The sequence below is a fragment of the Lissotriton vulgaris genome, chromosome 5 (genome assembly GCF_964263255.1).
Source record: "Lissotriton vulgaris chromosome 5, aLisVul1.2, whole genome shotgun sequence".
NCBI classification, from domain to species: domain Eukaryota; kingdom Metazoa; phylum Chordata; class Amphibia; order Caudata; family Salamandridae; genus Lissotriton; species Lissotriton vulgaris.
Window position 1 is genome coordinate 890,781,967 of NC_141693.1, and position 23,877 is coordinate 890,805,843.

The 23,877-nt window shown below is 45.0% G+C and overlaps 1 protein-coding gene across 1 annotated transcript in view; it reads right to left on the bottom strand.

The window, feature by feature from the left end:
- Positions 1-3,040: 3,040 nt before the first annotated feature.
- The window catches only part of LGI1 (leucine rich glioma inactivated 1), a 421,659-nt gene continuing 400,822 nt past the window's right edge, over positions 3,041-23,877 (bottom strand). The window contains exons 6-8 of the mRNA XM_086922477.1: positions 7,548-7,717; positions 4,274-4,438; positions 3,041-4,188 (exon numbers count right to left, since the gene is read on the bottom strand). Coding sequence (XP_086778603.1) covers positions 3,371-4,188; positions 4,274-4,438; positions 7,548-7,717 — 1,153 coding nt within the window. The 3' untranslated portion in view covers positions 3,041-3,370. The remainder of the gene's footprint in view (positions 4,189-4,273; positions 4,439-7,547; positions 7,718-23,877) is intronic.

The window sequence follows — 23,877 nt, forward strand, 5'->3', positions numbered from 1 at the left end:
AATAAAGTAAGCTAATTTGTTTCCCTACTTATCCGCCTCTTTGTTTGAAATGCAGACATTGTGTTAGGGGAGATACATCTTTGTGGCCTAAATGTGAAATGACTAGTAAAGCATGCTCTGTACAGGATTGTCTCGTTAACAGATCTACCCTCCTTTTCTTCTGCAACAGAATTGTGGTCCTCGCTAAAATACCGCACATCATTTCTTTTGAACTCTGTTAATTTCACAGAGAAACTGAACAGTGTCGTGTTATATAACATTTTTATTTTGATGTGTCTGCTTACAATAACGTAGTGTTCTTTTCTCATGCAGCTACAGGGTGGTCAGGACCCGTGACTTTCCCATTCCTGAGGCTGAGCTTTTATCAAGCATTTGGTTTGGATCACTGGCCGGTTGAAATAAGGTACAAACATCGGAGGCTTAATGGAAAATGAGGGGGCCCCCAGCGGAATGTGGTGAGGGGCCCCTGAGCCTTCCATATCTTACGAATAGGCCTTAGGCTGAATGGGAGCTCCTGTGGTGCCCCCTGCACCGCCCACCCTTCTGCTGGGACTGCAATGCCTGTGTTACATCCCGACAAGCCATACATGTTCAGAATCCTTCTACCTAATTCTTCTTGAAACTTTTGACTTGCTAGCTGAGATCACTATCGTAAGGACTGAGGTGCAGTCCATGAAAATTGTGATTTCTTTGACATTGTATTACCACTGTGCTTACAAGATAAAGTGTTTTGACCTTGAATACCAACATGTCACTTCCATGTAATTTGCTTAAAAAGATGTACATTTTAACCAAAGAACAATTTTATAAATGTCACCACTTTCTTTTTATAGACTGTTTTATTCATAGATTATGTAAAAAACAGAAGGCGCACAACAACATTTTTTTAATTTTAGAATCCAGATTTATCTGACATTGGGTACTTTCGAATTAAAAACAAGGACAAAACAAAATAAATCCTCTGTCACTGTTGCAGAAATCAGTTGAGAAACATTGGTTACTGAACAACAAACTATCTAATGCAATTCATAATCCACACTGAACAGAAAACAGAACTGTATCATCATCAAAGCTAATGGCCTGATTGGGAGTTTGATGGGCGGTACTTCATCTGTCACAGCGACGGAGGACCTAACCTTTCAAATTTAGAATTTAAGAAATGACTTGCAGCTCAGCAGCCATTATGATTCCTCACGCTGAACAAAAAGTTTGGTAGACGGCTGCCTGATGGACAATCATCAAACTTTTTCAATTTTTTTGTTTTTCAGAAACAAATTCCTAAAGTGGAAGCTTGCTTCAGAAATACAAAAAAACTAATAATGACCCACCACACCCTAGAAGGTTTCTTCCAGGGTTTGAGGGTTATTATTTTTTTCCTGTCCCTTAATGCCAGGTTTATGTGCCAGTAACTGACATGAAAAAAACAGATATTACCCCATCCACCCTAAATAGGGTGGACGGTGTAATGTCCTTCCTCTGATAGCCCTAATTCCGTCGGGCTATGTAAAGAAGTTTTTCCCATTGGCTCAGATGACGGAAAACTTAGAATCAGCCAGGCTCCAAATAAAGCCTGCAGGTTTGGTGGACAGGGTACTCCTTCCTTTTTGTGACAGAGTATGGTATTCATCAACCCACCAAATTGGGACCTAAATCTATTATGAACTGACAGTGCACTTACAGCCCACCGTTGCTTACCACTGGCCAGCTTGATTGTCACTGTCATTTGCCTGCTCCTTACACGATGCCTGGCCTATCTATTTTTTGTGTAGGTCCACACCCTGGAGCATAGCCTTTTTATGAGTCTTTTGATTTGACTTATATGCTTCCACTGCTCACGTTTATGGAACTACTTTTTCTTTTTTAGGCAGCACTCCATAAGAATCTATGTGTTTTTTCCAGTTCTCTCCCTCGTGTCCTGCTTCTCCTCCTCAAATACACCCCCATGCTGTGTTCCTCTCCGCCCTCACCCCCCTCCCCCCCCCCCCGATGAAATCACAGCAAAAGGGATATGTTTACTAGGTTATGGATAAAGAGCACACTTTAAGCATTGTTTTTATTTTATTTTACGCAGTGCACATGTTGCACGAAAACACAAGCTTTGGCACAATAAGGATTTTGGGCCAGATGTATCAAAGGGTTTTGCCCATTCTGCGTCTATGGGGAAATGTGTTGATACATATGGCCCATTTTTATTGCACTGGGGGAACACAATCTGCCGCACTTTCTGAGCTAGTGCCCAAGGCAGAAGGTGTACTTAACATGATACATCTCCTGGAGGCCCACACATCTGCTCCCAGGGCTTCTACAGTCAACTGAATCCCGAGGAAAGTAAATTAGGCCTTGGTAAGTATTTCGGTTCACATTCTGACACTTCTTATTCTTTTTAAATTATATTCTGGGTCTCTTGAGTGGAAACGATATAAAAATAAGTATTGGCATTTATAAAGCTTGAAAATATTGATTTCAAATGTACATTGTTTTGTTTTATTTCCTGCATTGCACATCTTGCATGAAAGCACAAGCATTTGCACCCAAAGGCTTTTATGGCACTGGGAGGACAATTTGCTGCACTCACTGAGTTAGTGCCCGAGGCAGACTAAATACAAAATAAGCATTGTCATTTAAAAAAGTCTGAAAATATTGATTTCAATGTTCAGTTTTGAGATAATCTAAGATATGTGTTTGCTTTTGCTCCAGTATTTTGAGATCCCCCACCACCCTTTTTTAAGCAATACTTTACAGGCAAACATTGGCAAAAAAATTGGATCGGCACACACATTATAAAGTCAAGACTTACTGGGCTTCGACAATGTTTGATTTATCATGCTTAGCAAAGCACATTTTCTGATTGGTTACAAGTGAATATGCTGATTGAATATTTTGCCATGAACTTATCTGTCAGTAAAACTATTTTTGCTTTTTGGGACACTGCAAAGGAAATCCTAATAATGGCAGCAAGAGAGAAACAGGTAAACATATGGCAAACCTTGTATTGCATGCCTGCTTTTAGCAGTAAAGAACTACAATTTGCCCTCAAGAATGGCAGAAAATGTAAACATTTTATTTGGCAGTTATTTTCAAACAGATGAATAGATAAATGGAAAAGTACATCTTTAGAATTTTTCTTTTCATAATAAGAGATGTAATGGCGCAAACATATTTACAGATTGAGGATGCAGAGACCAGTTAACAAGTGTAGTTTAAAAAAAGGTGAATTTACATATCCACCAGACTTGACAATTTAAGATGAGGGTATTAGAAATGCTTGCTCTTTAAAAGGCATTCATCCAGAAGTATGATAAGAGGGCGAATCATCATGCACTTAGTTCATGTCCGTTTACACTTGCATGTCTTTATGTCATTTTGTTTGTCATGCACTTAAGTCAATTATGACATGTTTATATATTTGTGTTGTGCCTTTGAAACTTGAAGCAAAGAGAAAATCACGTTTATCTATAGAAACATGTGTGAAAGATCGTGGTGCCTGTATGTTCAATTCTTGAAATTTTATAAATTTTCCCTTTTCAATATCCCATTTGTAGACTTGTGTGAAGGAGTAATCACTCCCAAGCACTGCATATTTATGGTTGTTTATTTCAAGAGGCTGGAGTACCATTGATCCACGAGATGGCATCCGTTGTACATCGAGAAAGAGCGATCCTTCCCATTTCATTACCCTAGAATCACCAATGAACCTTGTCAAGCAAACATAGACATCTTCTTTGACCTTAAAGTGTTTCACTGCATAAACATCCTCCATTTCGGGTATTTCCATGCTTTTGGTGAATTCGTTTGCTCCCTTATTCCACTGATATATCACTGGGCGCTGTGAACTGCTGGACAAGATTAGATGGGGCTTATTGAGTATTTCAAGAAACTCAGCATCCGTATCTCTGTACCATGCATGAAGAGACTGCTGGGAATAAAAACCATTCCCGTTCCACTTGTAGATTGTGGTGAATCCAGCCTTGGAGCTGTCAGCAACAATGAAATACCATTCATCCTCAATGCGGAAGGTTTCAATGTCGTTTGGTTTTCTGATTTTGAGAACTTCAATATCCTGGATTTTTATAAATTTATTAGCCAGTTTGTCTCTTTTGTAAATGTGGGATCCTCCAAACAACTGTGCCACTATAACATAAAGCTGCTTGTCGATAACTAGGGGTTTGCAGACAACGGTCGAAGTACCTGCCAGAGGTAAAGAAATAGGATTAGGTAGGGCAGCTTTTTGGAGAAGCTATTGAGCTATTTAATTTGTTATAATGTTTCATACCTGTTATATTGTCATAGTTCCTGAAAAACATCTCCACGTGATCCCATTCAAGAAATATGCATTTTCCTGTGAAAGGCTGCGCAATTACGACATACTCATCATTCATGAAAGAGAAGGTATCCACTGACAGGGATTGGTATGGTAGGGACTGGTAAACAGCAAATTCTGCAAAAAAAGAATAAACAGTTAAGGAGTATGCTGTGATTCAAAAATCCCTTGGGATGGAACCATATCTGTAATGGGTTAGATATCCCTGGGAAAGAATGTTACTCGGTGTCATATAGTCTCTATCAGATGGACACTTTGTTTTCCTCTGGGACAATATGACGCAGTTGGCATTTGTTGTTGTCCCTGTGATGATCTTCACCGCAAACCTTGCTACATTTTGTATTCTTTTGTAGGTACTACAAGCACCTACCTGGCTTGAGTTTTTTAAAATCCCAATTCTTAAGAGGCTGCAGAATAAAATGTGCAGAGTTGCACTGATCTATTTGCAGTCGTTGTGCTCAGATGAAGCTTTTCACAGAGCTGGATATTTTTTGTAATCTTTTTGATACAGAAATTCTCTGATGTTTTAATGATTATTGTTGTTTGTATAGTAAGGAGATTTTTTTTTATTAATTATTTATTACCATTTTATCTTGTAACTATTCATGAACAGTTTTTTAACCTGAATGTAGTTTTGTACAACAAATGCCCACTGATGTATATATGTTGCTCTTTTACGACCGTTTTAATGATGACCAAATAAAGTATGTGAATGAATGAATAAATAAACAGTTAGGAAACTGTACACTGGTTTCTCATAATTTTGTATTAAGACAATACAAATGGAGCACAACTATGTGGAAGAAATAGTTTATAAATTGAATTTGTACTCTGTGTACCATGTGATATTACTTTGATTAGTTGAATCGCTAAATTGATTTTAGTTTGTTTTAAATAGTCGGTTTTCTTTTAACCTTGTAATGAATTGTTGAGTCATATATGCATGTATGTATTTCTTTCTGTTGCTTTTATGGTTTTAAACTTAAAGACCGAATAAAGCTCATTTGAATTGAATTGAATTTAAGTATCCGATTTTCAACTGTTGATTGCTGTACTGGTTTTGTAATTATTGAAGCACACTCTCGAAATAATAAATATGATTCACAATAATTTATGATCACCTAAGTTTAACATAAGTTTGCAAAAAGTGACACAAATCAAATGACAGATCCTGGTTCTAAGAGTTAGGAACTGCAAACATTTTAGAAGATGGAGGAGCCTACTGCTGTGAAAATGTAGTGCATTTTCTCCAGTCATAACTTAGGTGTTGGGAACGCGGAGTTCCCAAGGGAGAATCAGGGAGGTTGTATTTAGGAAAGTAGAGATCACTCAAAAAGTCAGAATTGTGAGTACAGACAAACTATCAAGGGCGTTTCAAGACCACATCTGTACACATCCTGCTGTTGAGGAGGGTGGTAATGAAGAACATGGCAATAATCTGCAGATTTCCCCCACATCTGTGACTGTAACCATCTTATTTAGCGTTTCCTAGATGGAAGATTTGCTTACTCCATCAACCACTCCAAGGTTTGAGCTGACTCCACCAGGCATAGTGGTGGAGCAGAAGCAGCCACACACTCTAATGTGAGTAGGCAACATGTCCAGTGACTGAAATTTGGATGTGGAAATGGTGGCAGACTTTCAAAAAGAGATCAGAATAGTGTACCTAATATACTTGATGGATTCAACATGACTTACTATATGGGCACTGACAATGCTGAATCCAACACCAGTAACTAAACACGTTATGTTATGTTATGTTATATGCTGTTTTGTAATGCGCACAACTACTACCGGAGTATCCTGGCGCGGTATACCACTGGGGAACCCGTCCTGGCTTTCCCTGTGGGATGGTCCCTTCTGGGAGTCCCCAAGGTGGAGCCAGGCATCCCCGGCGTTGATGGGGCCGTTGTGGAGATCAGGCAAGCGAATGCCCAGAGTTGCCGAGTGGGACCCCTGGTTAGAGTAGGCACCGAGGCGAGAATTATCAAGTCTGCTGACCCTGGTCCACGACCCTGCCACGTCGGGAATTGAACCCTGGTCCCGGGCCGACTCCTGCTTCCGGGTCTGCCGCCTCTAACCAGTGAACCACACCACTCTACACTACAACACGACTACTATAAGGACACTGAGAGGGCTGGATACAGTAGCAGTAAGTAAAAAAGTCTACCACAGGGTAACTGACAGGTCTGGATCCTACACCAAACAAACCTACGCACTGGCGAATTTTTCATAAATGGCCTTTGTAGAGGCTGTAGGTCAACTAACATGGTGAAACGAAAATCTACAGAACCAGGCCCTTAGCACCCAAAAAAGGCAGGAGGAAATGTGAAAATGGAGATCAAAACCACCAAACTAGGCGGCTGATTTTATGATTTCTGGAGGTGTGTGGGAAGGAATTTCTCCTCCACACTTGCTCCTATTTCTTTTTGCCTGCAAATAACCCGCAGGAGCAAGGGCGGTGCAGTAGATCTATGCGTATAAATCTATAATTTGTGTGGGTCTCTATGTGTACTCCTGGAGAATTTTGAGGATCCATATAAGTTAGAAATCTACAAAAAAATTGTAGGAAGAAAATTATGTTCAGACGACTTTTTTGAGAATTCTTTTCGAATCAGCCCCAAAATCTTATTTTTTGGGATAGCGTTTAAGTAACTCCTGAAAGCTAAAGAGCAACCTAAAGAGATACTAGCTATCGGAACTTTCTTAAATTCTTTTCAACTTTCATAAAGGATATCTACCAAAAAATGAACATCCTTATCTGCAATCGCCAAACAGATTATAATGACGACTAAGGCTTTCTACTCCATGAAATATGATACTTTAGGTTTTGGAATTCACCGGGTACTTTAATCACCTCTAATTAAGTATATTGCTCAGGTATCACGTGTAGAGTTTGCTGTTTTCCATACTACAAATCGCATGTCTTGTTTTACAGGGATGCCCCCCCTCATTCCCAGTATATTTTGGCAGGTTTGACCAGAAGAAGTATACTTGGGTATATTGCAGGGTTGCAGAGTGCATTGCACCTGGTAATCAGCGTGTGTAGTAAAGGCCGCACAATCTATAATTCCAATACCTACATAAACAGTGTTTAGTGCATGGATCAGGTTTAGCCGTCCATGTTAAGCAAGAAACAACGTAATACTATGTTATCAAAATAACACATCTAGCAAATGCACAAACTTCAATATTTGTGGAATTGTGTTCACTGTAAGCTGTTTACCTGTAGTGATACAGTCAAAGTCCTTTGGTGAGAGGCTGTTGATTTTACGGCCGTTATACTCCGGTGGACTTTCACAGTAGATCTGTTCCACTGTTGCATTGGTGTTACTTAGCCATTCCACCAGCCATTTCATCTTGCAGTCACAGTGAAATGAATTTCCTCTTAAGTCCCTGGAAAACAATATTTTATTTCAACTAGTTAGAGCAAATAAACAAAGAGATATCATAGAGTGCAATTTTTGGTATGCACTAATGTTTCATGCATGTCTATTTCTATTTTAATATTTTAAAAAGTACAATATGTATCAGTTACCTTTACGAAAACAATTATTTCTGAATCATGTATTAAGTCGGGGGATCGAATCATCATCTTCCCATTATTGTAGATACTTGTATGGCAATCGAATAATCAGTAGAACGACACATGAGGAGAGACGAGATGACTTGGGAAATAAACGAATGATCCAAATATACAGGATGGAGAAAGACCTGGTAGGGCGAAACATAAAGAAGGCTATCGGGGTAAGAGGACTAGGAGCTGTGTGAGCTTCCATTGGCTAGCCTGTACCAGTGACGACAGCACTTGCCAAAATGGTAGCATAGTCCTGACTGCTCTACTTTTTCTCCACCCTCCCAGTAAACCTTAACAGAAAACTATTCCAAGAATCAGACTTCATCCTAGTTGGCCTCATTTGTGGTGTCCGGTGCCACCTATGGCGAAATTGAGGCTGCCTACGGTGGAGGGTGGGGGGTGGTGGGGGATAAAGCTATAGATTAGGACACATACTTGGGAGGTGTTCATGGACTACGTCTAGAACAATGGATTTTCCTTGGGTTAGAAGTGATGAGTGATTTGTTTCAAGGATGCTGAGAAGATTTGGAGGTCTATGGCAGAAATATGGACTACTGGGGGTCACTTCCTGTGGTCCACACCAAGTGGGGGTTTGGGATGGACGAACCTCCAGAACACACAGGACTTACTCCAACTGATATGCACCACCAGTGGGATAAACAAAGCTGTGACAGTAGTGTATAGAGGGCACTCTCACAAGCACAGTACAAACTTGATGGAGTCAGAACGACATGGGCAGCTGACAGACAAGAGAGATCACAGAGGAGGGTTGGGGAGGATATTGCACAGCACTCTCAAAATCTCCAGGAGCACTGGGCTCTGTGCTTTCCCCATACCAGCTCAAGTCCACTCGTAGTATTGGGCATGAGCCAGCCTGGAAATACAGGGCCCGCAACACACCGAGGTCTCAGTATGGGAAGAGGGCAGCACATACAGGTGCAACAGGTAAGAATGGAATGAATAGTCCGGAGCTGCATCTCTTCTCCTCGATTGGTGAGACTACAAACACGGGGGAGTTGAAGTAGAATACCTTCACCCCCGCCCAAAACCCCCACCAATACCTTCACCCCCACCCGAAACCCCCACCCCATCCCATGGCTTTAGAGATAAAGATGCAACTGGATTGAAGGTGAGCAGAAGGAACCCATGTAGTCTCGTTATAACAGTGTAATAGAAAATTATAAATGCAGATCTTTTTGGATAGCTGATTGTTAGACCCTTGCTCACTTTACCACTGGATTCAAGCTAGCCTGGCTGATGAGGGCTGTTAGCCCGAAACCGGTCCCAGGATGCTTGTTTCAGGTCCAGGGAAGACATGGCTTGGCAGTTTGGGCGGGACTGTTCCCATGAGGCACAGGGTCAAGACTGATTTGCATGTATCTGTGTCTGAACTGGGGTGGCGAAGTCAGCTAAAGAACGAAGATTAATTCAACTCAGATCTGTGACTGGGTTTGAGTGTCTGAAAAGTTTTAGACTGGGGTGAGTGTCTGAAAAGTTTCAGCGCTCCCTCCATTACCTCCTTGTGTTTGGATTTTTAGACCTGGCATCCTTTGGCGTGTTTTCCAAGGCTTTTTGCTTTCTGACCTCCTAGTTTTGACTCTGTTTTTGCTGATTTAGTGTCTCTGTGCACTTTCTCACTGCTGCTTAGTGTGAAAGTGCAAGTGTTCTAATTGTAAATTGGATTATGGATTGGTGTTCTCATGATTGGCATATTTGATTTACTGTTAAGTCCCTAGTAAATTGCACTGAGAGTGCCAGGGCCTGTAAATCAAATGATACCAGTGGGTCTGTAGCAATAATTGTGCCACCCACACAAGCAGCCTTTTAAAGGATTCTCAGACCTGCCACTGCAGTGTCAGTGCACAGTTTTTACTGCCATGTCGACTTGGCAAGTGCCCCCACTTCCCAAGCCCCAACCTTCCCTTTTATTACATATGAGTCACCCCTAAGGTGGGCCCAAGGTAGCCCTATGGGCAGGGTGCAGTTTATTTGAAATGTAGGACATGTACTGGTGTGTGTGACATGTCCTGATAGTGAAATATAGTATATTTGGTTTTTCTCTAGTTAAAGTCCCATAGGAAAGAATGGGAAGTACTGGATAACATTTTATAAGTATATATTCCCATTGGGACAAGATAGAGAAATGGAGTTTAGTATGCCTTAACTCAAAATGCAGAAATGCATCTTTTAGTAAAGATGATTTTTGTGTTCTGTATATGAAATACCACTTTTAGAAAGTATGTATTTTCTTGCTTAGTCATCCTGTGTGCCTCTTTTGGGTTGTGGATTGACTTTCAGATTTTCGGGTAAAGGGACTGGGGATGTGCATTCTCGTCTCGAGGGGTTGAGGTCTGTCCTGCCTTTCTTGGATGAGTCAGGGCTGGGCTGAATAGACCTGGGCCACATTTAGATTAGTGGGAAGGAGATTTCATTGCACCTGAATGGGCCTAGTCTGCCTTGGACAATCCTGTCGCCCCCTCCTGCCAGGAAGCTGGACCAGCGAAAACAGGACTGGTTTGCTCTGCCACAGAAGAACAAATAGAAACTGAGTATAAATATTGGGGCCCAGACCATAGAACTCACTTGGATCAAACAGTGGTCGAAGTGGGCGGGATCGGCAGAGCAAGGTGTGCTCCTACTTCTTTAAATCAATAAATTCCGTTCACCTACTTTTTTATTTTCAGCATTTATCCCAGGACGGCATGAATAGGCAAGGCCTACAGATATGGTGCGGCGTTTGGGGCTGTTGGTGATGGAAGGGCAGGCAGTGAAGAAAAAGGACTCTGTCTTTTCCTTCTTGCCCAGAGAAAACAGAGACAGTGTCCGCTTCACATGCTCTGCTGCTTGCAACTGCCCCCTCTCTCTTTCTTCTTCGTCTCTTTCTGTCTAGCTCATCCTCACTTACTGAAAACCGTGACTTCAAGAAACGGTTCTCACCCTCTCTTTCTTCCTTTCATTTATTTGTTCCCTTGTGAAATGGATGCAAAAAATGAAAAACACTTTTGCTGGAACTGTCGTCTTTTTTGAAAATGTTCTATTCCAAAGAGCAGCCTCAGCAATAAAAGGTTCGAAATATGAAAATAAATAAATAACAAAATGAAGCATGACATAGTGGTCACAAAATGGCCAGATTTGTTTTATTTACTCTCAAACACATTAGCGTCACTTTACAGAGTTTGCCAGTGAAGCGCCTAATTGATGGGTGGATTGGAAAACAAAATGTGTACGGCGGCTCTGTTCATGGATGTGGTATTTTTAAACAATAGTGCTTACGTTCTGTAAGAAAATAAGCAATGGACATTGAAATGGGTCCCTTCCGGGCCCTGAAGTTATGTTCTTAACTTTTCAGGCAAAAGCACTCACTGATTTCTGAATAGTGAGTGTAAAAGCGTTTAGGTAACCATGTTGTTCTGCTTACATTTCACATGCTTTACTTAATCTTGCATTCCCTATGTGTGTTTGCTTTTTCCAGGATGTTGTTATTTTTTTAGGCAGCATATTGCTCTTGTCTAGTGCGTAATTTGAATTAAGTCTTATCCAGATGTTTATAGCCTGGCACATTGGGTTGTAGTTGAAGGCAGTGGGAGTTTCTCTCAGTGGGGCAGCATGGTGTTTAGTGGGGAGAGGATGGTAAGAGGATGTGGCACTGTGGTCAGAACTGCTGACTTTGGAACTGGAGAATGAGATTCAGCCTTCATTACCAGCCCCCCTGGACCACTCTCCTGAGGGGACACATTCCCATGCTACACCTTAGAAGGCCCAGGAAGACCGTAGAAGTCCTGGTGTCTTAGCGGTGGCAAGTGTGAGTTAACCTTGAAGGCTTGTCCACCACAATCCATACTGAAGTACACCTCCAGTCCTGCTGAAAGGCCTATGAACCAGCACACCTTTTAAAGCGACAGTGACTCTGTCACTGAGGTCACAGGACCCTGGAGAAGGGCCGGCTCTAGGGCAGTGCGACCGGTGTGGCTGCACCAGCGCTGACTTTGGGTGGGGTGGTCAGCAACAGTATAAATGTCATGATAACTCTGGTGATTAATGTTTTTCCTGGAGAGGGATCAGAGTTTTGTCTAGTGGAAGTTTTGACTCATAGAAAGGTAGTGCAGAGGGTTAATGGGCCTGCTGCAAAGAACAGGTAGCATGTCGATCACAAAGTGCACATAATGTAAATAGGTCCGCGGGTTACTGCTTTTGTCAGAGAGATCCTTTTGTTACTTTCCGTTTATAAGTTGAAATCCTAACCTAGCACAGTGAGCACAGTGAGCAATTAACTGTCATCTAAGAGCTGTGTGCAAATTGCAAGGTATAAATTAGAACGTTGTGTTTTTTTCCCCCAGTCTTATATTATCCTAACATTGCAAAAAGTATACATTTGAATAGAAATCATTTCTGATTATTAAAGATAACTCCCAACCATGCTATTACGTTTTAAATTCCGAGTTTGTGTTTCTCCAGATCAATCACTATTTTATTCTTTTTTAAAAACCTTTATTGTGCAAATAGAGGCATACAAATACGGGCCTACAACCAATCAGGCCGGCCACGACACATTATGAACGCACATAAGTCAACATTGAAGTTCCCCAGCAGTTTCCCAGTAGTGTACAGGCAAGCAATCAAACATTAAAGCCGAATATGACCGCTAGAGGCAGGATTTAAATAAGGTTAATTTTATAATATAATGGGAAGTATAGCAGGATCAATTGCAACTTTCGACATCTGAATTCCCATGGCGGGCTAATTGTAAGCATCAATACAGTGGGGCATTGATAAATGAAGGTAATAGCAGCAATTGACAGGAATCAACTTATAGTCGCCCCGTTGCAGATCAGTTCCCACCACAACCCGCCACACACCCATAACCGCCTAAATGCGTGCTGACACGAATCAGAGGAATCAGAACTGCAACGTAGAAATAGCCATCTACTATACTAACCCAAATAAAGAGAAAAAGAGGGGAGGGGTAGAGAAAAGAATATCAGAAAGAGGGAAAGAAAGAACGCAGCGCCACTGCACGTGCCCCACGGCGAACAACGCACGCAGGACTGGAGAACCCGCTATCGGGCCAGGCATGGAAAACATGATATGTGTGCAGTCCATATCGTGGAAGCGGGAAAGTCTTCCCCTTCACTGCCAGCAACACTCCGTGGAAGACGCGCGCAGACACAGCGTCCCGATAAAGGGATACAAAAGAGCCATAGAACTAAAGAAAAAAAAACTAACAATATAAAGACCCCGTCCCGCCTACACCACCCTGCACCCCTGCAGAAGGCTACGGCCTACCCCCCCAGCAGCGTGCCTGTCGCCCTAAGTAGAACCCGAAATATAGAAGAATCAAAAAGTAAGAAAAGAACACGACAGACAAAAGAGAAAAAAGAGGAGGGAAAGGGATCCAATGGGAGAGGAGATCAGCAATCGGACATTCAGCTCCCACCCCCCGCCTTGACACAACTGAAACCCACATCAAAGCGAGAAAGACACAACCTCAAATATCAGGAACAGGAAAAGGAATCGGCCATTTAGTCACAGCTGCGAGTAGTCCCCATCTCTATACATTAACCAGTAGTCCGCCGAGGCAATACTGTCTCACCCCTGTCCTCTCCTGATCATAGCCTCCGTGCGCAATAAAGTGGTAGGCAACAAGCAGTTCGGCATGGAGTGCACACAGAAATGAAACAGGGCAGGCCAGAGGCGCAGTCCAAAGGACCCCAGTCTCAAACGGCAAAGCAAGCAGTGGCTGCGGCAGACCAAACTGTCGAATGACAACATCAGGAGCAGCAAACTGACTAGGTGCGATCCCGCCGCCCAAAAAAGCGAGGTAACCCCCGCGGGGCAGCCGCGGGACCTCACCAAAGCAGTTCGAGATGAACATCCGCCGAGCTCCCCAGTCAGACTGACCTGGGCGGGCCCCGACGTGGGGCCCTCGCTCATGTTAGCCACAGTCAAAGCTTCTTGGGGATTCAGGGCCGCAGACTTACAGTCTCGTAAATGCACGGCGGCAGCACTCTTCATAGCAGCCGAGGGGGGCAAAGCAGCATACACCATCAGTCGAGCCGCATTCATGGGGGACGGGCCAACAGGCACGGTGGCTGAACCGCTGTCTTGCATAGCAGCGTCGAAGGCCATGGCCGCACGCAAAGAACATAGGGCGGCAAAGACATCACCAACCGTGGGCTCACGCCCACAATCCTCAGCCATCGTGTATTTCGACAAACCAGGTTCGCCGCCCCAAGCAGGTCCGGGACCCGGGGCGCCGGCCGCCATTTTGCCAGTGCAGCAGGGACTCACCATTCCTCAACTTCTGGACCAGACTTTCAAGTAGGGCCCACCGGAGTCTCCTCGAGCCCCAGCAATGGCAATCTTGGTGCAGAAAGATGGGCCACCAAAATACAGGGGTCGCCGGCGCAACCGTCTCATGGGCGTCGCCCGCCGAATCCGGGCAAAGGGCGTCAAGATGGCCGGACCAGCCAACAAAGGGGGGACAAGCCTCCTGTATGGTCTACCCCCGTCCGAGGCAGGCCTCGCCCCGCCACAGAGCCCCCGGGCCACCAGACCGGGCCCGGTCAGTCGCCACCGGCACAACCGCACAACGGCCTCTTCAGCCGACCCCTCTCCTCCACCGGGGGCCGGCGTCAACACCTCACTCCGGTCGACCGTCACAGGCGAGTCCCCGGCCTGCACGCCGCGGAGGCCCCGGAACAAGCAAGGGCACAACTCCAGATCCACGGCACCCAGGAGCCCCGGGACAGACAGTAAGTGCGAGCAATGCGTCACCTTTCCATATGTTGCCGCATGTGTCCTCTCGGGGCAGCATGAGGTACAGGATATGCGTTTCAGGCAGGAAGGTTGACGGAGCCGAGCTACAGTGCAGCCATCACGGTCGCGAGCTTGGCTCCTCCCCCCAGATCAATCACTATGAAACTATGCTGCCTACTAGTTGTCATGAGACTCCTACACCTTGTAGCCCTTAGTCTTATGTAACATTTCCTATACAGTGATTTACACATGTATAACTGATTGTCTTTGTGTAATGTGTGTGGAGACTCCACTGCTAAGGCGGAGGAGCGTCGTCCACTGCATTTCAGCACAGCAAATAAGGAAAAATAAAATTATAATAACGCAATGTTATTATCATTTAATTTTTCTGTGTTGGGCTAGTTTTGTGGGGCAGGGCTAGGCTGCACAGGGGGGAGGAGTGGTGACACCCTCCTAATTGTGCATGAATGTTTGGCTGGCCCTCCGGGGCCGGCCAAATATGTATGCGCACTTTGCATGCTCTCCATCCAGGCTGCATTATAGCCTGGGTGGAGAACATGCCCAGTATCCAATTCTCCAACCTGAGTGCCGAACCACGGCGCTCAGAACAATCACAACAGTGCAGCGATATGATTGGCTTAGGGGAGCCTATCCTGCTTCCTGTTCGAACAGTAGCCAGGAAGAGGATGGAGAGGAGCGAAGAGAGGCAGCATCCAGCCAGCCATGCAGCCGGCCAGCAGGTATGAGATGTTTTTTGTTTCCCCCTCCCTTCCACCACTCCCTGTTGAAAGTTAAATTACGATGTGAACATTACCGGGCCATCTTGCGTCACTTAGGCCTCTGCGAGCGCGTAAATGACAACCATTTTAGATACCATGGCCATTCCGTACATTGCCGATCACCTACGGGTCACTCTGACCTCGCTATCATCCCCCACACGCTGACAACCCCCAAGCACACATGCTAGAGTCATAAAGCATCCTCAGCGCGACCAAGCCCCGGAGCCACGTCCCGTGCCAAACCCACATGCCGTTTCACCCCCCCCCCACGCACGAACAGGCCCCATCGATAACCTCCTCCCCTGCACCTGGCTGTTCAATCCGGTCCCAGGCAATAACCAAACCCTGTGGATATAGTTTACTGCCCTCGTACAGTAGAACTTGCTGCACCATCAAAAGGGTCGGAATTAATCCATGCCACGACCCCCTTAGATCTGACCGATTACGCATATTTCAGATCCTGCCGGAATGCCCAGTTGCGCAATAGCAATCACCTGCTGAGACCGGGGTGGGGGACATTTGCTGTTGGGTATGTGTGGGAACTAGCTGGAAGCGGGGATTCCGGGGATGTAATAAACTGATATCAGGAATGTTTACCCTGTAATAAAGAGTCGAGCACATGTATAAAAGGCCATGCTACGAGAGATGCAGTTAGAGCAACTCGCGAAGATATTTCGTTTGTCCGAACTGACGTGTTCTCCTCTGGAGAAATAAACCTGTTCCTTGCTTACCAGTGCCAGCGCCTGCCTCTTTATTTGAATAACTAATAACTAAGTGAATTAGAGGCGGCTAGCGCCGAGCAGTGCTTGGTAATTACGAGAGAAAAACTGCTTTTTCACAATTTGGCGTCCCAACGCGGGGCCCATCAGCGACACGTGGGTCCGGTAGAGAGGTCCTAACGACGGAGTGAACGACTGCAATGATCGGGAAAGAGCACCTGCCTGAAAGAGACCCTCGTCTGGCGGCGGATCAACCGAACTTCACCGGCTCCGAACGAACCTCTCTCGAGTGACCTACGGTCCTGACTGGGATCCCACAGGAGTGCCGCGGCAAAAACAGAGAATACAGGACGATCAGGCGCTAGAAGTGGAAGACGAAGAACTGTCCAAACGGTCCAGGTAAGGTCGTGATAAACGACTACTGTTGATTGATTGTTTGTATTGGAATTGCTAGGATTGAAAATACTAGTATAATTGGTTAAACCCGGACCGTCTATTAGAGGTCAGTCATCCAGCTGCACCGGAGAGCACCCCTAATAAGGACATGTATGTAAAATACAGACTAGTCGCTGTAGCTTATAGCAAACTATGGCATAAACACACTAAGAAAGATTGAGAAAATCAGTGGCCACTGATGGGATCTTTTGACCCCGCTAAAATAGAAGCGCTAGAGAAAGCCCTTCGCGAAAAGAAAACGACGCCAACTATGCTTGACAGTTTCGGCTTGTGGCGAAAAGAAACAGTTCAGCGAAAGAAGAGAGACGAAGCAAGAATAGATAAGGAACTACGGAAATCAGCTCACCTAGCTGGCAAAAAGTTAGAAGAGGAGATTAAGGAAAGAGAAAATGCTAGGAGGGAGCGAGAGTCAGAGGTCTCAGGTCAATACCCTGTCAGAGCGCCCTCAGCTCTTTACCCTGAGCTACCATCGAAACAAAAGATAGACGATGATTTACTCCTATGTCCACCGATCATCTCCATGCCACCTCCTTATGCCCCTACTCATTATCTAGTGCAACACCAAGAATCAGAGAATGTCACTGAAGGTAGCGCCAGGGCCTCGGTATCCACGGCCTCTGCGCCGACCGAGCCTCTTGTGCTTAATACCTCATCTAATGACACACCTGGAAGAATTGAAGCGAAAGACAAACGGCCGTTGAGAATCCCTCGATTGAGCAAGAACGAACGAGCAGGCATCGAAAAAATAGTCAAAACCCTAGTAGACATGAAGGAAGCAGAAGAATACATAACAGATATATGTAACTCCTACGTCGACAATCACAAGCGACACTTTGTTGTGCGTTTTTGTTACCACACCCTCACGGCTTATGAGGAAAAATACAAGGATGTAGGGCCTGAACGACTCATGACTCTATACAGAAAGGTAGATACAGGAGACGAAAAGGACTGTGATGTGGCAGGACTTTTCTCCTATACCCTGGAAGTCTTCCGCCACCTTATAGAACAAGGACGGGTAATCAAAAACACCACATCTGTAATAACAGAGCCCCCGATAGAGAGGCTAGATACCATGATGCCCATAAAGGAAGCTGCCCCCTACTGGGTCCCCCCTAGAGGACAAGGAACTCACGATGACATAAATCACCAGGACGCTAAAGGAAGAGTGGTTTACAATTGGGTGTATCAGCCTTGGGATAGATAGGACATTCTGACGTTCTGTAAATTCTTGCTGGACTTGCGAAAGAATCCTATCGCGTTTTACACAGAACTAGGTACCGCTCTAGGATCGACAATTATGACGCTTGCCGACATCGATTTATTCTTCTGGCTATGTCTGCCAGCTGATGTGTGGAAACAGATCAGGAAAATAGACCACACTGACCTGTTCGGTCATACCTGGGAACAACTCGATGTACTAGACAAACAACGAAACCCTGGGCAGAAACCCGTAAAAGCCATATTAGACCTCCCTGATAAGATAGTACAAAAGGTAAAATCCATGATTCCCGAGAAAAAGTTGGCCTGGTCCATAGTAACCGCTTGCTCTTTCTTCCTTTCATTTATTTGTTCCCTTGTGAAATGGATGCAAAAAATGAAAAACACTTTTGCTGGAACTGTCGTCTTTTTTGAAAATTTTCTATTTCAAAGAGCAACCCCAGCAATAAAAGGTTCGAAATATAAAAAATAAATAAATAACAAAATGAAGCATGACAGAGTGGTCACAAAATGGCCAGATTTATTTTATTTACTCTCAAACACATTAGCGTCACTTTACAGAGTTTGCCAGTGAAGCGCCTAATTGATGGGTGGATTGGAAAACAAAATGTGTACAGCGGCTCTGTTCATGGATGTGGTATTTTTAAACAATAGTGCTTACGTTTTGTAAGAAAATAAGCAATGGACATTGAAATGGGTCCCTTCCAGGCCCTGAAGTTATGTCCTTAACTTTTCAGGCAAAAGAACTCACTGATTTCTGAATAGTGAGTGTAATAGCATTTAGGTAACCATGTTGTTCTGCTTACATTTCACATGCTTTACTTAATCTTGCATTCCCTATGTGTGTTTGCTTTTTCCAGGATGTTGTTACTTTTTTTAGACAGCATATTGCTCTTGTCTAGTGCGTAATTTGAATTAAGTCTTATCCAGGTGTTTATAGCCTGGCACATTGGGTTGTAGTTGAAGGCAGTGGGAGTTTCTCTCAGTGGGGCAGCATGGTGTTTAGTGGGGAGATGATGGTAAGAGGATGTGGCACTGTGGTCAGAACTGCTGACTTTGGAACTGGAGAATCAGGTTCAGCCTTCATTACAAGCCCCCCTGGACCACTCTTCTGAGGGGGCACATTCCCATGCTACACCTTGGAAGGCCCAGCAAGACCGTAGAAGCCCTGGTGTCTTAGCGGTGGCAAGTGTGAGTTAACCTTGAAGGCTTGTCCACCACAATCCATACTGCAGTACACCTCCAGTCTTGCTGAAAGGCCTATGAACCAGCACACATTCTAGAGCGACAGTGACTCTGTCACTGAGGTCACAGGACCCTGGAGAAGGGCCGGCTCTAGGGCAGTGCGACCGGTGTGGCTGCACCATTCAGAAAAGGGGGTGGTGATGAACAGAGTGTCTGAATTAAGCAGACCACTCTTACCCAGTCCAAAGATCAGGGCTTGATCCATCACCGTTATTTAGCTCACTGCACCATCCCAGCTCAGAACCTGGCTATATGCAAATTAGTCTGTCCCTGGCCCAGTGCATCATGGGAACAGGGCAGACCAAACTACCAAGCCAATTCTTCACCAGAAAGGAGACAAGCTTCCGGGGACCGGTTTCTGGCATTTCAGCCGTCGTCGGCCCGGCTTGCTTGAATCCTGATGGTGTAGTGAGCAAGGGACTCATGTCTGAGTATACCCTGCCACACCTATAGTGGCCAAAAACGATTCAGAAAAGGGGGTGGTGATGAACAGAGTGTCTGAATTAGGCAGACCACTCTTACCCAGTCCAAAGATCAGGGCTTGATCCATCACCGTTATTTAGCTCACTGCACCATCCCAGCTCAGAACCTGGCTATATGCAAATTAGTCTGTCCTTGGCCCAGTGCATCATGGGAACAGGGCAGACCAAACTACCAAGCCAATTCTTCACCAGAAAGGAGAAAACCTTCCGGGGACCGGTTTCTGGCATTTCAGCCGTCGTCGGCCTGGCTTGCTTGAATCCTGATGGTGCAGTGAGCAAGGGACTCATGTTTGAGTATACCCTGCCACACCTATAGTGGCCAAAAACGATTCAGAAAAGGGGGTGGTGATGAACAGAGTGTCTGAATTAAGCAGAACACTCTTACCCAGTTCAAAGACCAGGGCTTGATCCATCACCGTTATTTAGCTCACTGCACCATCCCAGCTCAGAACCTGGCTATATGCAAATTAGTCTGTCCCTGGCCCAGTGCATCATGGGAAGAGGGCAGAGCAAATTACTAAGCCAATTCTTCACCAGAAAGGAGACAAGCTCCGGGGGACCGGTTTCTGGCATTTCAGCCGTCGTCGGCCCGGCTTGCTTGAATCCTGATGGTGCAGTGAGCAAGGGACTCATGTCTGAGTATACCCTGCCACACCTATAGTGGCCAAAAACGATTCAGAAAAGGGGGTGGTGATGAACAGAGTGTCTGAATTAAGCAGACCACTCTTACCCAGTCCAAAGATCAGGGCTTGATCCATCACCGTTATTTAGCTCACTGCACCATCCCAGCTCAGAACCTGGCTATATGCAAATTAGTCTGTGCCTGGCCCAGTGCATCATGGGAACAGGGCAGACCAAACTACCAAGCCAATTCTTCACCAGAAAGGAGACAAGCTTCCGGGGACCGGTTTCTGGCATTTCAGCCGTCGTCGGCCCGGCTTGCTTGAATCCTGATGGTGCAGTGAGCAAGGGACTCATGTCTGAGTATACCCTGCCACACCTATAGTGGCCAAAAACGATTCAGAAAAGGGGGTGGTGATGAACAGAGTGTCTGAATTAAGCAGACCACTCTTACTCAGTCCAAAGATCAGGGCTTGATCCATCACAGTTATTTAGCTCACTGCACCATCCCAGCTCAGAACCTGGCTATATGCAAATGAGTCTGTCCCTGGCCCAGTGCATCATGGGAACAGGGCAGACCAAACTACCAAGCCAATTCTTCACCAGAAAGGAGACAAGTTTCCGGGGACCGGTTTCTGGCATTTCAGCCGTCGTCGGCCCGGCTTGCTTGAATCCTGATGGTGCAGTGAGCAAGGGACTCATGTCTGAGTATACCCTGCCACACCTATAGTGGCCAAAAACGATTCAGAAAAGGGGGTGGTGATGAACAGAGTGTCTGAATTAAGCAGACCACTCTTACCCAGTCCAAAGATCAGGGCTTGATCCATCACCGTTATTTAGCTCACTGCACCATCCCAGCTCAGAACCTGGCTATAGGCAAATTAGTCTGTCCCTGGCCCAGTGCATCATGGGAACAGGGCAGACCAAACTACCAAGCCAATTCTTCACCAGAAAGGAGACAAGCTTCCGGGGACCGTTTCTGGCATTTCAGCCGTCGTCGTCCCGGCTTGGTTGAATCCTGATGGTGCAAGACTGTAGAAGCCCTGGTGTCTTAGCGGTGGCAAGTGTGAGTTAACCTTGAAGGCTTGTCCACCACAATCCATACTGCAGTACACCTCCAGTCTTGCTGAAAGGCCTATGAACCAGCACACCTTCTAGAGCGACAGTGACTCTGTCACTGAGGTCACAGGACCCTGGAGACCCTCGGGCAGTGCGACCGGTGTGGCTGCACCAGCGCTCACTTTGGGTGGGGTGGTCAGCAACAGTATAAATGTCATGATAACTCTGGTGTTTAATGTGTTTCCTGGAGAGGGATCAGAGTTGTGTCTAGTGGAAGTTTTGACTCATAGAAAGATAGTGCAGAGGGTTAATGGGCCTGCTGCAAAGAACAGGTAGCATGCCGATCACAAAGTGCACATAATGTAAATAGGTCCGCGGGTTACTGCTTTTGTCAGAGAGATCCTTTTGTTACTTTCCGTTTATAAGTTGAAATCCTAACCTAGCACAGTGAGCACAGTGAGCAATTAACTGTCATCTAAGAGCTCTGTGCAAATTGCAAGGTATAAATTAGAGCGTTGTGTTTTTTCCCCCACTCTTATATTATCCTAATGTTGCAAAAAGTATACATTTGAATAGATATCATTTCTAATTATTAAAGATAACTCCCAACCATGCTATTACGTTTTAAATTCCGAGTTTGTGTTTCTCCAGATCAATCACTATTAAACTATGCTGCCTGCTAGTTGTCATGAGACTCCTATACCTTGTAGCCCTTAGTCTTATGTAACATTTCCTATACAGTGATTTACACATGTATAACTGATTGTCTCTGTGTAATGTGTGTGTAGACTCCACTGCTAAGGCGGAGGAGCGTCGTCCACTGCATTTCAGCACAGCAAAAAAGGAGAAATAAAATGATAATAATGTCACTGAAGGTAGCGCCAGGGCCTCGGTATCCACGGCCTCTGCGCTGACCGAGCCTCTTGTGCTTAACACCTCATCTAATGACACACCTGAAAGAATTGAAGCGAAAGACAAAGGGCCTTTTAGAATCCCTTGATTGAGCAAGAACGAACGAGCAGGCATCGAAAAAATAGTCAAAACCCTAGTAGACAGGAAGGAAGCAGAAGAATACATAACAGATATATGTAACTCCTACGTCGACAATCACAAGCAACACTTTGTTGTGCGTTTTTGTTACCACACCCTCACGAATTATGAGGAAAAATACAAGGATGTAGGACTTGAACGACTCATGACTCTATACAGAAAGGTAGATACAGGAGACAAAAAGGACTGTGATGTGGCAGGACTTTTCTCCTATACCCTGGAAGTCTTCCGCCACCTCATAGAACAAGGACGGGTAATCAAAAACACCACATCTGTAATAACAGAGCCCCCGATAGAGAGGCTAGATAACATGATGCCCATAAAGGAAGCTGCCCCCTACTGGGTCCCCCCTAGAGGACAAGGAACTCACAATGACATAAATCACCAGGACGCTAAAGGAAGAGTGGTTTACAATTGGGTGTATCAGCCTTGGGATAGACAGGACATTCTGACGTTCTGTAAATCCTTGCTGGACTTGCGAAATAATCCTACAGCGTTTTACACAGAATTAGGTACCGCTCTAGGATCGACAATTATGACGCTTGCCGACATCGATTTATTCTTCGGGCTATGTCTGCCAGCTGATGTTTGGAAACAGATCAGGAAAATAGACCACACTGACCTGTTCGGTCATAACTGGGAACAACTCGATGTACTAAACAAACAACGAAACCCTGGGCAGAAACCCGTAAAAGCCATATTAGACCTCCCTGATAAGATAGTACAAAAGGTAAAATCCATGATTCCCGAGAAAAAGATAGACTGGTCCATAGTAACCGCTTGCCGCCAGAAACCTCAAGAAGATGTCTCAGAATACTTCTCGCGGTTCGAAACAATGTTCTCCGATTATAGTGGACAAGACATGTCTACTGCGACCGGACATCACTTGTTCGTCCAAAATTATGTTAAGGTTTGTTGCCAGAGGTATCGCAGAAGCTACAGACTGGCGAAAGCAGTTGGGCGGCCTTAAAACCAGCGGCCATCCTCCAGATGGCCCAGTATTATGAACACCAGAAAAACGAAAATGATAGAACCACCGAAAAGAAAAAGAAGGATTTAAAAGAACGAGTTATGATTGCACAACTGCAAGGGGTGAATACAGGAAAGGAACAATACAAGGGAGGATATCAACAAAATACCCCTAGAACAGCACCACCCAGAAACAATGTATCCGCACCCTATGCTGGACGTCGGGACTTGGGGGAGGATCAGTGTGCATTTTGTAAGGGGTACGGACACTGGAAGTCCCAATGCCCGATCGTGTTAGGAATTAATAGGGAAAAAGGGGTGAGAGAATTAGCGAATGGACCGAGAGGTAGAGGACGTGGAAGAGGGTACGCAAACTACGCTAGTGAAGAGAGGCCAGGAAGGGCAAATGCATTTGACCATCCCTGACAGAATCATTACCAACAATCTGACTACGACAACACGTACGACTTTGCATAGGACTGCCAAGGGCAAGGGAGGGATCCAGTCGAGCTCTATGCTGACCAGCAAGGCCCTTATGTTACCGCGAAGGTCCTGGGCACAAAGTCACCATTTCTGGTAGACACAGGAGCAGCACGTAGTGCATTATCCAAACGACTGATTCCAA